Raw genomic sequence first — 15193 nt, 5'->3', positions numbered from 1 at the left:
CATCATATGTACGCTGGCAAATATTTTCATTTATAATTTAAAAATTCAAATCTTAAAAGTATTCATAAACGTTTTCGAGATTTTTGTTTCGTTTGTTAATCCCCTGAAATTATGAGGATTTATTATCCAACATGAGAGATTCATAAACTCCAAATAAGGCTCTAAAATATATTAATTTCTCGCCCGCTCTTTCTTGTAGATAGTATTCTGAATTCGGTATTAAATCACCGCCAGTCTCATGAAAAGGGTCGGTTTTATGATCCAAAACACAGTTGTTTGGATATTCCCATTTAGTTGTATTCTATTCATATACATATCTATTGCAAAAGCAACATATCATTTACGAAAAGTATCAAACTATCGTAAATAGCCACGCAATAAAACACCTTTACTGGATTTATGTTGTGGACACGGAATAAAATATATTTGACGGAACCACATATATCATTCTATGTTGTAATTGCAATTAGATGTGCGTTTGATTTGATGCTTTTGCACGATTTTATATCTCCCGATATAATTCTAAATACAAGCGGTTACAAGTGGATGTTTATTTTACTTTTTTGTAGATACACATTAAATGATTTCTGAAATGAAAAATGTATTTTCCAAATAGAAATAGTACTTAAAACTGTATTGAATGTTGTATTGAACGTGGTTGCTTTAGTTATGACATTTTACGCTTATTTGATGTTTTAACAGAATTTACATTTTTACTTCTTTTTTCAGATCTTCCATTTTTTGTGGTATTTGCTCTTTTTGTCTCCTTTTGTATTGACTCACTTTCACCAATTGCCTTATTTGGTTTGACCAATGCTTCATTTAATTTGGCCTTCTTAGGTTGTGGTTGACATTCACCTGTCGTATCTTCTTGTGTACCTGAAGGCCTTTTTGTGTTGGGGTTTATTAGCTTCACTTTCTTTTTTATTAGGTGATTATCAAATTTTACTATTAGTTCGTTGCCACTAAGTGCCACTTTTTGTTTTACAGCCATCCGTGCTTCCATTGTCGATGGTAATGTGACAGAAGCTACACTTTTATCCCTGTTTAACTTGCCTTTCCCCGACTTTATTTGAATGTCAACTGCATTTGGGAAAAGTTGCCTTATTTCCATAACAGAAGCAGTTTTGGGGAGATTAAGTACAACCACAGTGGACGTAAATATCTTTTGGTGGAGTGCCTTCTTACTAGCTTTTTTTAGACGAGCTTTAGCTTTCTTATTCTCGATTGATTTCACTTTGCGTTCAGCCAATTCTTTCACATATTCATTATTTTCAGTTCTAGGAATATTTACTGCATATTTTTCTAACTGTCCATTTTGTATAGACTCCCGAAGTGCTTTGAATGCAGCATCACGATCTTCTTTGGAATCGAAGTCTACCAAACAAAATCGAGCATGTTTTTGGCGTGGTTTATGTACTTTTCTTATCAAGGGTGATAATTGACTGGCAAGTTTGTCCAAATCGTCTGCAGACTCAGGTAATTTCTGTGGAAACCTTATGAACAGTTGTTTGCCCTTTCTGTCCTCATATCTTTGAAGAACATTCTCTCTTATGATATCGTCCTTGCTTCTGGGTTCATCCTCTTCATCAGAAGAAGTATCGCTAGCGGCCAAATCTTCATCATCTGATTCGTCATTTTCATCACTTTCAACTTCAGGAGATCCATACTCCTCTTTGGAACAATCATCTTCGTGGATCATTTTTAAGTTTTATTTTGTTTTGAATTAAACACGTGTTTATGTTAAGAGCACCTTACACGATCGAATAACCAGGCAGAGGTTCGTGCTATTTGTTGGCGTATGCGCCAGTGTTTTTATTCTCGATGGAGGCAGCGGCAGCGTCTCTGTAATGCGCTTTACAGACTATCAGTTATTCCGGACGACAGTGCTCGTGTCGAACATATCCCATATATTGTGCACATTATAAGTTAATGCGCTTTACAGACTATCAGTTATTCCGGACGACAGTGCTCGTGTCGAACATATCCCATATGATGTGCACAATATAAGTTAAGTCCGAAGGCATAATCGATACTGCTGCATGTTTATGGGATCGATAACACATTTACCGATTATTTAGTCATCGCCGACAAGTCGCATCGATCCGACACACTGCAAGATTCCTTACAAACACCGACATTCCGTCCGGAATAACTGATAGTCTGTAAAGCGCATAAGTCCGACGGCATAATCGATACTGCTGCATGTTTAGGGGATCGATAACACCTTTACCGATTATTTAGTCATCGCCGACAAGTCGTATCGATCCGACACACTGTAAGATTCTTTACAAACACCGACATTCCCTCCGGAATAACTGATAGTCTGTAAAGCGCATAAAATATCTGAAAAACAATCACTTCATGCGCTTTAAGCGGACCTTAGACGTTCGGATAAACACTACGACAGAGGTTCGTCTATTTGTTGTGTTCGTTCAAGTTTTGCCCTTACACTGCACGAACAAATATGATGACAACAGTGCTGCCGCTAGTGAAAAATTGAGTGAAGTAGATTTTGGAAAGATGTGGAGTAGATTGAATAAAATTGAAGTAGCATACATTTTTTAAAACAAAACAATAGAATTCATTTTATTATACCCTCCCCATAGGATGGGGGTATATTAACTTTGTCATTCCGTTTGTAACACATCGAAATATTGCTCTAAGACCCCATAAAGTATATATATTCTGGGTCGTGGTGAAATTCTGAGTCGATCTGAACATGTCCGTCCGTCCGTCTGTTGAAATCACGCTAACTTCCGAACGAAAGAAGCTATCGGCTTGAAACTTGGCACAAGTAGTTGTTAGTGATGTAGGTCGGATGGTAGTGCAAATAGGCCATATCGGTTCACTTTTACGCATAGCCCCCATATAAACGGACCCCCAAATTTGGCTTGTGAGGACTCTAAGAGAAGCAAATTTCATCCGATCCAGCTGAAAGTTGGTGCATGGTTTCAGCATATGATCTCTAACAACCACGCAAAAATTGGTCCGCATCGGTCCTTAATTATATATAGCCCCCATAAAAACTGATCCCCCGATTTGGCTTGCAGAGCCTCTAAGAGAACCAAGTTTCATCCGATCCGGTACATGGTGTAAGTACCCTGCCAGCATTTCAATGTTCCATTTCATCCTCATCGCTACCACAGACTCGTAAGTGACACTGCAACAATCGCCAACTGTGATAGTATTTTGCCATCACTATTCGCAGGAAAGTATTTTGCCATCACTATTGTTACAAGAGCCATTTTATATTTTGTGAAACACCAAGCGCAACTGGCTTATTATAATTTATTTCAATGAAAACGAAAATAAAGTGCTGAAAACATAGTTATTACGGTTAAAATTGTGAAAAGTAAATTGGTGAACAATTTTTGACTTTCCAAATGGAATAAAGTGATAATTTTTCAAATATTTTTCCAGACACGCTGCCTCCATTGGGAATAAAAGTACTGGCTGATAGACGCTACAACATTTAACCTACAACTTGTAACTCAACATCAATCTCTTATTAATTCATAAAAATGTGTTAAATGTGATGTGATAGTCGTATAAATGTTATATTTATGAGAATTTATAAATGTTTCATAAAATTAATAAACATCTAAACAATCGTGTTTTACTTGACCACAATGATTCTTTTACAACTATCTTGAAATGCACTTTGTCTGATTGTTTGAAGGGGCTCTTATTGGCGTCCTTCTAAATGTATCCAGAAGGGCTCCTAATAATTGCACTCATGCGATACTTTTTTGTAGTAGCTTGGCGTGGTACAACTTCTCAATAGTGACGGCGCTTTTCCGAGGAGTTTTGGATATCGTATACGACTGTTTTCGACGTAGTGGGGATTCCCAGAAGCGCCCCCAAATTCAAAAAATTTTGGCTGGGTATATGGTCTCTAACAACTATGCAAAAATAGGTCCACATCGGTTAATAATTCAATGATTAAAACCGCTAAGTTCATCGCAATTAAAGGAATAGGAAAAACAATTAGGTAATATGGGTAAAAATTTTAAAATTTGAAGCAGAACAAAAAGTGAAGCAGATTTTTGGAAGAAGGAGTGACGAAGTAAATTTTGTGAAAATTAAGCAAAATACTTCGATTGAAGTAGTAGCGGCAGCACTGAAATGCATTGCTATTTATGCTAACGAAATTTTCGGTAGCGTTCAATTTCGTAAGCTGGTACGCACCTCTAATGAAAATAACAGTGTTGTCAAAAGCATATTTTCGCAGCAAACATTTAATTTATTACAATCATTGTGTGCGTAAAAGTTTTAAAAGGTCTGTAAATAATAAACAATTCATTTGAGGAATATTTGGAACATATATTAACAATTTTTAAAAGCGATTAGCTGGTTTAAAATTTGTGTACACAGCCCTGTTTTTTTGTTGTAGACTTAAATAAATTTTTGCTACCGAAAATTTCGCTAGAGGTGTATACCGGCCTTTAACAGAATATCAGTTATTCCGGACGGAATGTCGGTGTTTGTATTCTGATGCGCTTTACAGACTATCAGTTATTCCGGACGGAATGTCGGTGTTTGTAAAGAATCTTACAATGTGTCGGATCGATACGACTTGTCGGCGATGACTAAATAATCGGTAAATGTGTTATAGATCCCATAAACATGCAGCAGTATCGATTATGCCTTCGGACTTAACTTAAAATGTACACAATATATGGGATATGTTCGACACGAGCACTGTCGTCCGGAAAACTTGTTACCCAATAAGCACAAACGTTTGAAAAATGCTAAATTTCAACAATTTTTCAAACATTTTTTCAAAGGATTTGTGATGGACAAGGTTTGTGGTATTAACGGTGGCACTATGAATTTAAGCTGCGGCTGTAGCTCGCCGGAAATGTGGGTTTCGATCCGTTATTATCCATCCATTTAAAAATAAGTGCCTGGTGTTGATAATAATTTCTCTTTTAATTTTTCTTAACGGTGAACAAGTAGAAATTCAAATATGATTTTTTTTATTACAGAAAGACGGACAGACAGATATTCTTTAAATGTTTTTATACAATCCCGGAAATGAGAAGGAATTTATTAATGATTTATCGAACCTGTTGGATGTGGTTCGTCAGGCTACCCCCCCTTAACATGACCCTTTTATAGATCATCCTTGAAATCCTTTTTAGCCGTAGATTTATATAAGGAATCTCCCAAGAAATGGACGCGACACTTCTCTTACAAACCAGCTACATCCTCAATCCTTTAATTAAAAACTCAGCACATTTTTAATTTCAAGAATCGATTCACATTTTAATGTATTGTTTCATTTTCATTATAATGGGCTTTGTTTTAAAAATTTTGTATAAATAGAATTGAAAATAACCTTACAACTAGATATTATTTACAAATGGAAATAAATAAAAATATAAATACTAATAATGGAATAATAACAATAAAATCCAAATTTCACTCACTTTTAGGGAACATTTATTATACTTTTTATATCATTAAATTAATTTTGTACCAAAGAATAAAAAAAATGAATTTGGATGTTATTATTATTATTTGAATACAAAATTTATTTTTCTTTTTTTTTTATAGATTACAATTTTTCATATGAGCTTTTTCTTGTTTTCTTGTTTAAACTTTTATAAGTAATAATTTTTCAAATTAGTTTTATAATTGCATGCTTTTTACATAATTGTGTTTGTTTTCTTTCATAAAAATGATTTTTATCTGAATAATAATATTTCAAATATTTTTTTAATGATTTGCCTTTTTTAGCTTTTTGTACATAAATTAATAATATAAGCTTTCAAATTGATTTCAAAAATTTGCCTTTTTGATTTTAGTATTCATTTTATCAAATGAGATTTCAAAAACTTTTCTTTTTTTAAAAAATTACTTTTTATACTTTGCATTTTTATTAGTTATTCTTTCTTTTATTTTTTTTAAATGTAATTGAATCATTTGCGTTATTTAAAAATTTTGAAGTTTTACTGATTTTCCGTTTTCTTTGTTTTTTTCTTTTACGTTTTTACAAAATGGAGAAATTGAAAAAAAAAGTGCAGCCACGTGATTTTGGGGTTACGTAAGAAGGCTTGTGTAAAATTTACGTTGTATTTTACTTTTTGTGAAACTTTTACTTTCTTGTTTGTTGTTGTTCTTTAATATTTTTATAATTATTTTAAGTTTTGAGTGGTCGATTTCTACTGTATTTGCTCATATGTATATTGTTTATGTATGTTGGAATATTTCTACTCACTTAACATTGTTTCCGTGTAGTAGAGGTTATTAACCTCGGGATTTCGAGTGCCTTCAGGGTAGATATGTCCCAAAACGTCATAGACCAACTTGCAGGTGAATCCCCAATTAGCGAAACCAGTAGTGGTACAGGGTTTCTTAATCCCAAACTCCCTTAGTCTCGACACAAATCCTATAATTCCCAATATACCATATACAAATAATTAGATAAAAAGAAATGTAACATTTGTGCTGGCGCACATTGTTCATTTATTCTTACCCGAGGTGTATTTCATAAAATGACGAAAAGTTCTCATAAATCCAATAAGTCCACTTATTAATGTCGCAATAATATCTATATTAAAAAAAATAAAACACTATAATCCCGTCCAGAGTGTTCTATAATTTGCAAAACTTTACCGAAAAAAAATTAATATTTCCATATACCGATGCCGATTTCAAATTTCAAATTTGCAGGTTATTTCGCACTAACAACAATACTGCCAATTCAACTCCTATGTGGGAGTACCTTATTTGCACGCACTGACTTCGACTTTGACTTCACTAATGACAAGCGTGAGTTGCAATAAGTTGTGCTAAGCCTGTCTCACGACTTTGTGTAAGGTCAGTCTCCACAACTCTCTTTTTTCATCACAACTCTGCCTTCGCTACTCCTCTTTCTATACACCCATGTATGATATGTGCGTTGCCCATTCTAACCAATAGATGGCACTCATGTATACACAATGGTATTTTTAGACGTGATGTCTGGTAAGGTATAGGGTAATTCTACCGATACCTTCCTATCAAAGCATGATGATGGCAACAGTTAATAAAGGGAAATGGCCAGTGCTGCCGCTACTACTCCAATTGAAGTATTTTGCTTCATTTACTTCGTCACTCCTTCTTTCAAAAATCTGCTTCACTTTTTGTTCTGCTTCAAATTTTTAAATTTTCCCCATATTACCCAATTGTTTTTCCTATTCCTTTAATTACGATGAACATAGTGGTTTTAATCATTGAACATATGCAAACCCTATTTTTCATCGCTGGAATGGCAACCCTTTATTTTTGCTTTGTACAAGTGTCAATGCGTGAACTGTCAAATTGTTGTGAGTAAATAACGTGTGGACATGTGATGTGCAAGATGAATCGGTAAGTAGTGCAATAATTTCCATGCAAAATATAAATATATTATTAATTATAAATTCTTTAATATCTTTAGGAAAGGAATACGCTCACCGACGCTATTGTTTTGTTTTCAAAAATGTATGCTACTTCAATTTTATTCAATCTACTCCACTTATTTCCAAAATCTACTTCACTCAATTTTTTACTAGCGGCAGCACTAGAAATGGCGAATCAGCCTTAATATAGGCGTGTTGCACAAAGAAAAGTCGCTGAATATGAGACATGCCAGAAATTCCCCAGTAGGCAATGAAATACTTCATATATTTACAAGTTGTACAATAAATCATACGAATGGTAAAATTGTACGAAATGTATTTCATATATTATATGGTGGCCGTCACAGATTAGGGTAATATTCAAATTGAGAAATTGTTGAGAAAATCGAGTTCTCAACAAAAAACAGACATTACCCTCAATAGTGAAATTCAACACATTAGCATTAATATCTCAAGTGTTATCCTCAAATTGAAATGCATCGCTACTCAATAATTTGTCAAACAATTTTCGATGCGAGTCAAATTCAAAATTAACATTATTGCAAATTCTTTTCAACCTAAATTTGTATGAATGATGTACTCACTTCAAATTGAAAGTCAAAGCCAAAATTCTATGAATTTTGTATAATTTATTCATTTTTATCAAAATAAAATATATAATAATACCCCTGCCAGCATTTCAAAGTTCCATTTCAACCTCATCGTTACCACAGACTCGTAAATGTCACTTCAACCATCATGAAAAGGTACATCAAAAAGTACATGCAAGTAATTTGACATCCCTACTGTTAAAAAAGCCATTTTTTTGTGAAACGCCAAGCGCAACCAGCTTGTTATATTTTAATTAAATAAAAACGAAAATAAAGTTCTGAAAACTTAGATTATACGCTTAAAATTGTGAAAGGTATATTGGTGAACAATTTGGTGATTTTCCAAATGGAATAAAGTGATTGTTTTTCAGATATTTTACAGACACGCTGCCTTCATGGAATAAAAACACTGGTTGATAGACGCAGCAACATGTAACTCGCTACTTGTAACTCAACATCATCATTAATGCCAAAAATTATGTTAAATGTAATGTGATAGTGGTATAAATGTTATATTTTTAAGAATTTGTAAATGTTTAATCAAATTAATAAATATCTAAACAAACGTGTTTTACTCGACCACAATGATTCTTTTACAACTATCTTAAAATGCACTTTTTCTGATTGTTTGGAGGCTCCCTTATTGGCGTCGTTCTAATCTATAAAGGCACCTAATAATTGCACTCATGCGAAACATTTTTGTAGTAACTTGGCGTGGTACAACTTCTCAATAGTGACGGCGCTTTTCCGACGAGTTTTTGATGTCGTATATGATTGTTTTCGACGTAGTGGGGATTCTCAAAAGAGTCCCCAAATTCAAAAAATGTTGGCAGGGACACTACACTACATAATACACTACAATACCAATTGATAAATAATAATCTTATTAAACATATCAACAAATAAGAACAAAACAACAAACAACAAAACTTTAAATATCTTAAACATTTTACAATATTAGTAAACACTTTTGGTGTCATAAAAAAACATTAAAATTTATTAACATGCGGGCAATTTGAAATTAGGAACGTACTGGACCGCGTGTTAGAATTGATTTCCAGCAGAAGGAATTCACAAAATATCAATTTTTAACTGATAATAGCATATGAATTAAACTGACGATGTGATGCACATTTTCATCCAGAAGTTGTTGATTTCAACAATTTCTTGTTTTTAACAATTTTAATTGGTTGCACTTGTAATGTTTCTGGAAACTTTTTCTTGTCGATAAGCCACTCATTTTTCGTTGGTCAGCTTCTTAATGTTTGCAAGAATGTAGCATCCAAAGATTTTAGTTTTCTGCAAAGAGATTTAGATTTAGTGACTTGATTTAATTTTTCATATTGACGTACCAATTATTATAAACTATTTGAAGCAGTTCCAGTTACTTGTCCACCATTTTTTCATCGGTCAGATGAAAAAATGACTTGCTTAAAGTTTTATTTAATTTTTTATTTTCACTTACCTATTTTTATAAACTATTTGGTTATTTGTCTAAAATTTTCCATTTTTTTTTATTTCTTGCAATTGACTACGAACTTCGTTGCACAAATAAGTATTGAAAACCACATGGTTTTTTCGTTTCATTTTAGGGTAGTGTTTTGTCAAAGTTTTCCCATATTATCTTCAACACCTTTTCAAAGATTTCGTCAACATTTTGGCAAATTGGAAGTAATTCGCAAACAATTTGAAGATATATTGAAGATGAGCTATTTCAAGTCAAGTTGAATTTATGTTGAAAATTATATTTACCCTCAAACTGAAAAGTTGTTGCATTTGAAAAACGCTCATCCTGTGTTTATTGGGTAGTCTGTAAAACGCATTATAATGCGCTTTTTCTGATTGTCTGAAGGGGCTCTTATTGACGTCGTTATAAATTGATCTAAAAAGGCACCTAATAATTGCACTGATGAGAAACTTTTTTGTAGTAAAGGCCGGTATGCACCTCTAGCGAAAAATGTCATTCCCATAAGAAATGCATTGCTATTTATGCTAACGAAATTTTCGGTAGCGTTCAATTTCGTAAGCTGGTACGCACCTCTAATGAAAATAACAGGGTTGTCAAAAGCATATTTTGGCAGCAAACATTTAATTTATTGCAACCATTGTGTGCGTAAAAGTTTTAAAAGGTCTGTAAATAATAAACAATTTATTTGATGAATATTTGGAACATATATTAACAATTTTTAAAAGCGATTAGCTGGTTTAAAATTTTTGTACACAGCCCTGTTTTTTTGTTGTAGACTTAAATATATTTTTGCTACCGAAAATTTCGCTAGAGGTGCATACCGGCCTTAACTTGGCGTGGTACAACTTCTAAATAGTGACGGCGCTTTTCCGACTAGTTTTGGATGTCGTATACGATTGTTTTCGACGTGGTGGGGATTTTCAGAAGCGCCGTCAAATTCAACAAATGTTGGCAGGGGTTTGTTAACTCAATTTGTCGGGCATAAAATCTAAGGGCCGTTTGTACAGAATGAAGGCTCCAATTTATTAATAAACAATCATAAAAAGCCACATATGTAACAAATTGGAATTATTCCGAAAAATCCCGGGATTCAATATAAAAAATCCCGGGATTTCGGGACAGGATTTGTCCCGGGTTACGGCCCCCAAGTGACACTTACGAGTCTGTGGTAGCGATGAGGATGAAATGGAACTTTGAAATGCTGGCAGGGTACCAACTTATCCCGTTTATTATAAATCCCATAAAGGTGGCAACATAGACCGGTGTCTCTGGCCACTTTTTTTATTCCATCAGCTGGTGGAACGATTCACTGCAATCGTCGTGCAGAAAAAAGAAGAAGAACGCAGAACGCTAGTATATACATACAAATAAATTGGCTAGATTGTTTTTGCGGAAAATGCCCGATTATAATAGTTCTGAGTATGGAAATGAGGGTGGACGAGTAAATGAATCAAGTGAAGATGATCCTCCAATGTCCCGTCTTTTCGTGTTCTGTGACAAGAGTCATACAGAAAACGACATTCGTCATTCGTTTTCACCATTTGGCCGAATTGAGGACATTAAAATTATAAAGGAGAAGGATACAGGGGAAAATAAAGGATTTGCGTATGTCAAATTTGGGAAAACTTCGGATGCCGCAAAGGCCCAAGAGGAGTTACATGGATGTATTATTGGGAATTCCTCTGATAGACCTTTGAGAGTTTTCGTTGCGGCAAGGTAGATATTATATACTTACATACGTATTTAAAAGATTCAAATTCAAATTGTATATTTATAGTCGAAGTCAGGGTGCGAACAAATCCCAAAAAATTGAGCAGGAACAATGCGTCCGACTTTTCATTCAGTGTCCTAATGCTACAGAACAAGAATTACGTGAAGAATTCAAGCGGTGGGGACCTGTGGAGAATGTAGTATTAATACGTCATAAGGACACTGGTAATCCTAAAGGCTTTGGTTACATTCGCTATACAAAATTTCACCATGCCGCACTTGCATTCGAAAATTGTCCTACGAAGTACAAAGCTAAATTTGCGGAGCCCAAAAGTGCAAAACGGCCATCCGAAGATCCTCACGTTTCTGATGCTAAACATGAGACATCACAGCTTCTGCGTTTGAAAAATAATGAAACGTCACAACCCACTTCCTTGAACGTTGTAGTTAGTAAAACTATTAAGCAGGACCAGTTGTGGCGGTTATTTGATATTGTGCCTGGCTTGGATTATTGTCAAATTTTAAAAGGTAAATAGGAAATGTTTTGAATTATTTTCAAATTTTAAAGGGTAGATAGAAAAATGGCTATAGATGTTTGTAACACATCGATATATCGATTTCGGACTAAAGTACATATTCTTGATCAAGGAGAAATTCTAAGACGATATAATCATGTCCGTCTGCCTGTGGTAGTTATGCTACAGCTTTCAATAATGGCGCTTTCGCCCTGAATTCAATACAGATTTGTTTTTGTCAGATTAAGTACGAAGATGGGTATACCGGTTTTGATACATCCCTATATAAACGGATCTCCCGATTTGACTTCTTGAGCTTCAACACACAATTTAGGTCTGATAGCTCAATCATATGGGAAAATTTAGACACAATTTTTATGTGATTTGCCTGAAATTAGAAATATAGAAATATTTTAAGTTCACAAATATTTACATGTTCCGAAACGGACAGATGTCCCGATTTGACTTCCTGATACCGCAATTTTTATCAGATTTGCCTGAAAATGGAAATGTAGAGGTATTTTTTTTTTAATTTTATTTAAGACAATACAATAAGCCAGTAAAGCCAATAATAGCGCATTGTCACTATAATTAATTATATAAAATGTAAAATAAATTTACCATTTAATTAAATAACTATACGAATGAAAGAAAAGTATAGAATATACATGTGCAACCCAAATAAGCAAAAAGCCCTGTGTCGAATTTGGATTATATCGGCCCACTTATATCGCCTTGCATATAAAGGGTCTTGTGTTCAATCCCAGTTTCGACCAACACCAAAAAAAATTTCAGTGGTGGATTATTTTCATTTCATTTATTATCTTCGACAATTTCTCTTTAGAATTGGATAACGTTATTAGCGTAAGCAAAAATCAAGGGTTTCATATTTCAGGCGATTCTTTTTCTATCTAGTGTACCGTAGTACGCGTAATGATATAATATGAAACAAAATGTAGGCATATTTAATTCTTTAGGGCTATTGATATTACTTTTTTGTATCAAATTCAAATGACAAAACTTTATGCAATCAACGCTTTAGAATTTCTTCCATTCAAGTTTGACATGATTCTATAAAAATATAATTGTATTTAAACGTATTATTGCAATTTTGATTAAATATTTGGTGGAAACCCCGAATATTAAACCCATCATCCATCGATTAGTAAAAATGTTTATGTGATCGGTTTCGCCGATTCGACAAATGACAAATGATTTTGATTATTTTATTGATCTTAGCACTTATGGATCCTAAACAAAAGAATATATTATTTTTAATGCTTATTACCATTATATTTTAGAGGGTGACTACAACAATGAAGCTATAGTTGTTTACCATAATCCAGAATCTGCCATATACGCTAAGTACATTCAACTTCCATTGTTCACATCAGACAAATTTAACCCATAACATCTTTGCAGAGAAAAGGTTCATGGCTTTGAATATCCAGTTGGTGAGCGAATCATTGTTAAGCTTTCCGAAATGAGTTCGGCAAACATAGACACGTCATTTATTGAAAGTAAGTTATATAACAGTATAAAATTGTTCTAAATTGTTTTTGTTTTTATTCAGTCTGTTTCAAAGTGCATTGATCATCTATGATGCGCATTCGAGACTGTTGTTGTACGAAGTACATTGTTTTACTCTAGTACATGTAATGATATTATGGTTCCTATATGAGCCTATCATTACTCATTATTATGATGTTATGCAAAGGCAAAAATGTTGTGTTGGGAAGATAGCTGTTTCAGATTTCCACATCCTCATCAGTTCCCTTTAAAAATCCAGCCTGTTCAAAAACAAGAAATACAGTAGACACATTTTTGCTTTCCAATTACACCACACCATGCCGTCGGCAATTGATTTACTAGAGAATGAATGCCATGTAATGACTAAATATAAATTTTGTCCAAAAAAAGAAATACAGTAGACATACTTTTCCTTTCCCATTACACCAATCCAGTATATTGCCGTCGGCAATTGATTTACTAGAGTATGAATGGCATGTAATGACTAAATATAAATTCTAAGGGTATTTAATCGACAAACATCGTAAATATAATATACATTTCTCATGTTAATAAGTTCGTAATTATGTTCTTTTTCGTATTGAAATTTACGTGGTTGTTTTATTAAAACAAAAGCACATAATTTTACTCAATGGGCACAATTTCAACGTATTACGGTCTTAAATAAGATAAACATTTTTTTCTTGCAAATTGAAGAAGAAAATATTTGTCTTAGTAAATTCCTAAATTCGTATTGCGATTATTAATTTATTATTGTTTTTATTTTGATATGAAGAACTAATAGGGCGTAAATATAACTAAAAAAGTGAAAACAAAAATAAACCACAATATAATTTAATTTCAGAACATACTAAAAGGGATACATTTTGCAGTGTTCCTTTGCCGCAGGCACAGCCAATGGCACCAAGCGATGCTCCTGTAGCGAAAAGATTGTTCATGATTATGCCAACAGTAATGAAAAAATATAGTATTCTGAAGGGTCGTTTCTAAATCACTTTTTTTTAGACCGTTCCCATAGCTATTTTAAAAAATATATTTTCCTGCTGGTCTGGACTTATCGATCTCTATTTCTTGCCAAATAAATCCTGTGGTTATGTGAAGTACGCTGAGGCAGAATCGGCTCTTAAAGCTATGGAAGCGTTAAGTGGAGCTGAAATTTGCGGAACAAAAATTAAAGTATATTAAAATTTCCAATATTTTGAATATTCATTCATGTCCCAGTTTTCTGCAGATTGTGGAGGCTGAAGAGCAAGTAAAAAATGACACCAAAAACGGTAATGACGACGTTAGTCGAAAGCGAATGCGCCGTAATTAAAGATATAAACATGTAAGTACATACTGTAGTGCACATTATTAGCTGGCTTTTTTTTTACCTATGATAATTTTGATTTCCTTTGCAAGGGTAAGTTTCGAAAAATATACATTTTCAATCCAAATCGTTAACATTTTTCACTATTTTTAATTGGATGGTCATCAGTCATTAGCTGATGTTGTGTGGTAAACGTTAAAGATTCATAATTCAAGGTACATATTTGTCTTTTGTTTTCACAGACATACATAAACCAACAAAAGTGGACACTAAAACGATTACAAAAACTTTAACTTACCACAAAACAACTGTATTGTTACCGCAACTTCAACTCTACTGGAAACAGACGAAAAACAACGGATTTACAAACATGAAGGATATTGAATTCACTCTATTTTACATGAAAGATATAAACTAACAATATAAATATTCATCATTAAAACAGTTATGTAATCAGATATTTGATCATCGTATTGGAACACTACTACACTCGAAATATCATCACTTTTGTTTATTACATTGAACTCTCACTCCAATCAATCCCGGTGAAAACTAATTGCTGAGTCGACTTAAATTGGAAATACATACAAATTAGTTATCGCCGGGAATGGTAAAAGGAGTGGAATGTGTGACAATTTCGGGTGCATATGAGAAATAAATATGCGTAGTAAAAACCTAAA

At 33.5% G+C, this 15193-nt stretch overlaps 2 protein-coding genes and 1 long non-coding RNA gene across 3 annotated transcripts; 2 read left to right on the top strand and 1 right to left on the bottom strand.

The window, feature by feature from the left end:
* Positions 1-536: 536 nt before the first annotated feature.
* Positions 537-1772, bottom strand: LOC142235213 (uncharacterized). The gene has a single exon (XM_075306479.1). It carries the CDS (start codon positions 1700-1702, stop codon positions 668-670), a length of 1035 nt encoding a protein of 344 aa, XP_075162594.1. The 5' UTR covers positions 1703-1772; the 3' UTR covers positions 537-667.
* A 5471-nt stretch (positions 1773-7243) lies between these two features.
* Positions 7244-8566, top strand: LOC142233959 (uncharacterized). Its single transcript, XR_012721523.1, has 3 exons — positions 7244-7359; positions 7430-8295; positions 8353-8566. It is a non-coding gene; the product is annotated as an uncharacterized LOC142233959 (long non-coding RNA).
* A 2194-nt stretch (positions 8567-10760) lies between these two features.
* On the top strand, positions 10761-15193 carry LOC142234489 (RNA-binding protein 45-like). Its single transcript, XM_075305645.1, has 8 exons — positions 10761-11165; positions 11227-11687; positions 12976-13039; positions 13097-13194; positions 14049-14155; positions 14210-14380; positions 14436-14531; positions 14756-15193. The coding sequence occupies exons 1-7, from the start codon at positions 10846-10848 to the stop codon at positions 14517-14519; spliced, it is 1305 nt and encodes a 434-aa protein (XP_075161760.1). The 5' UTR covers positions 10761-10845; the 3' UTR covers positions 14520-14531; positions 14756-15193.

Source organism: Haematobia irritans, chromosome 4 (assembly GCF_050003625.1).
Source record: "Haematobia irritans isolate KBUSLIRL chromosome 4, ASM5000362v1, whole genome shotgun sequence".
NCBI classification, from domain to species: Eukaryota; Metazoa; Arthropoda; class Insecta; order Diptera; family Muscidae; genus Haematobia; species Haematobia irritans.
This window is presented reverse-complemented; position numbering and strand designations above follow the sequence as displayed.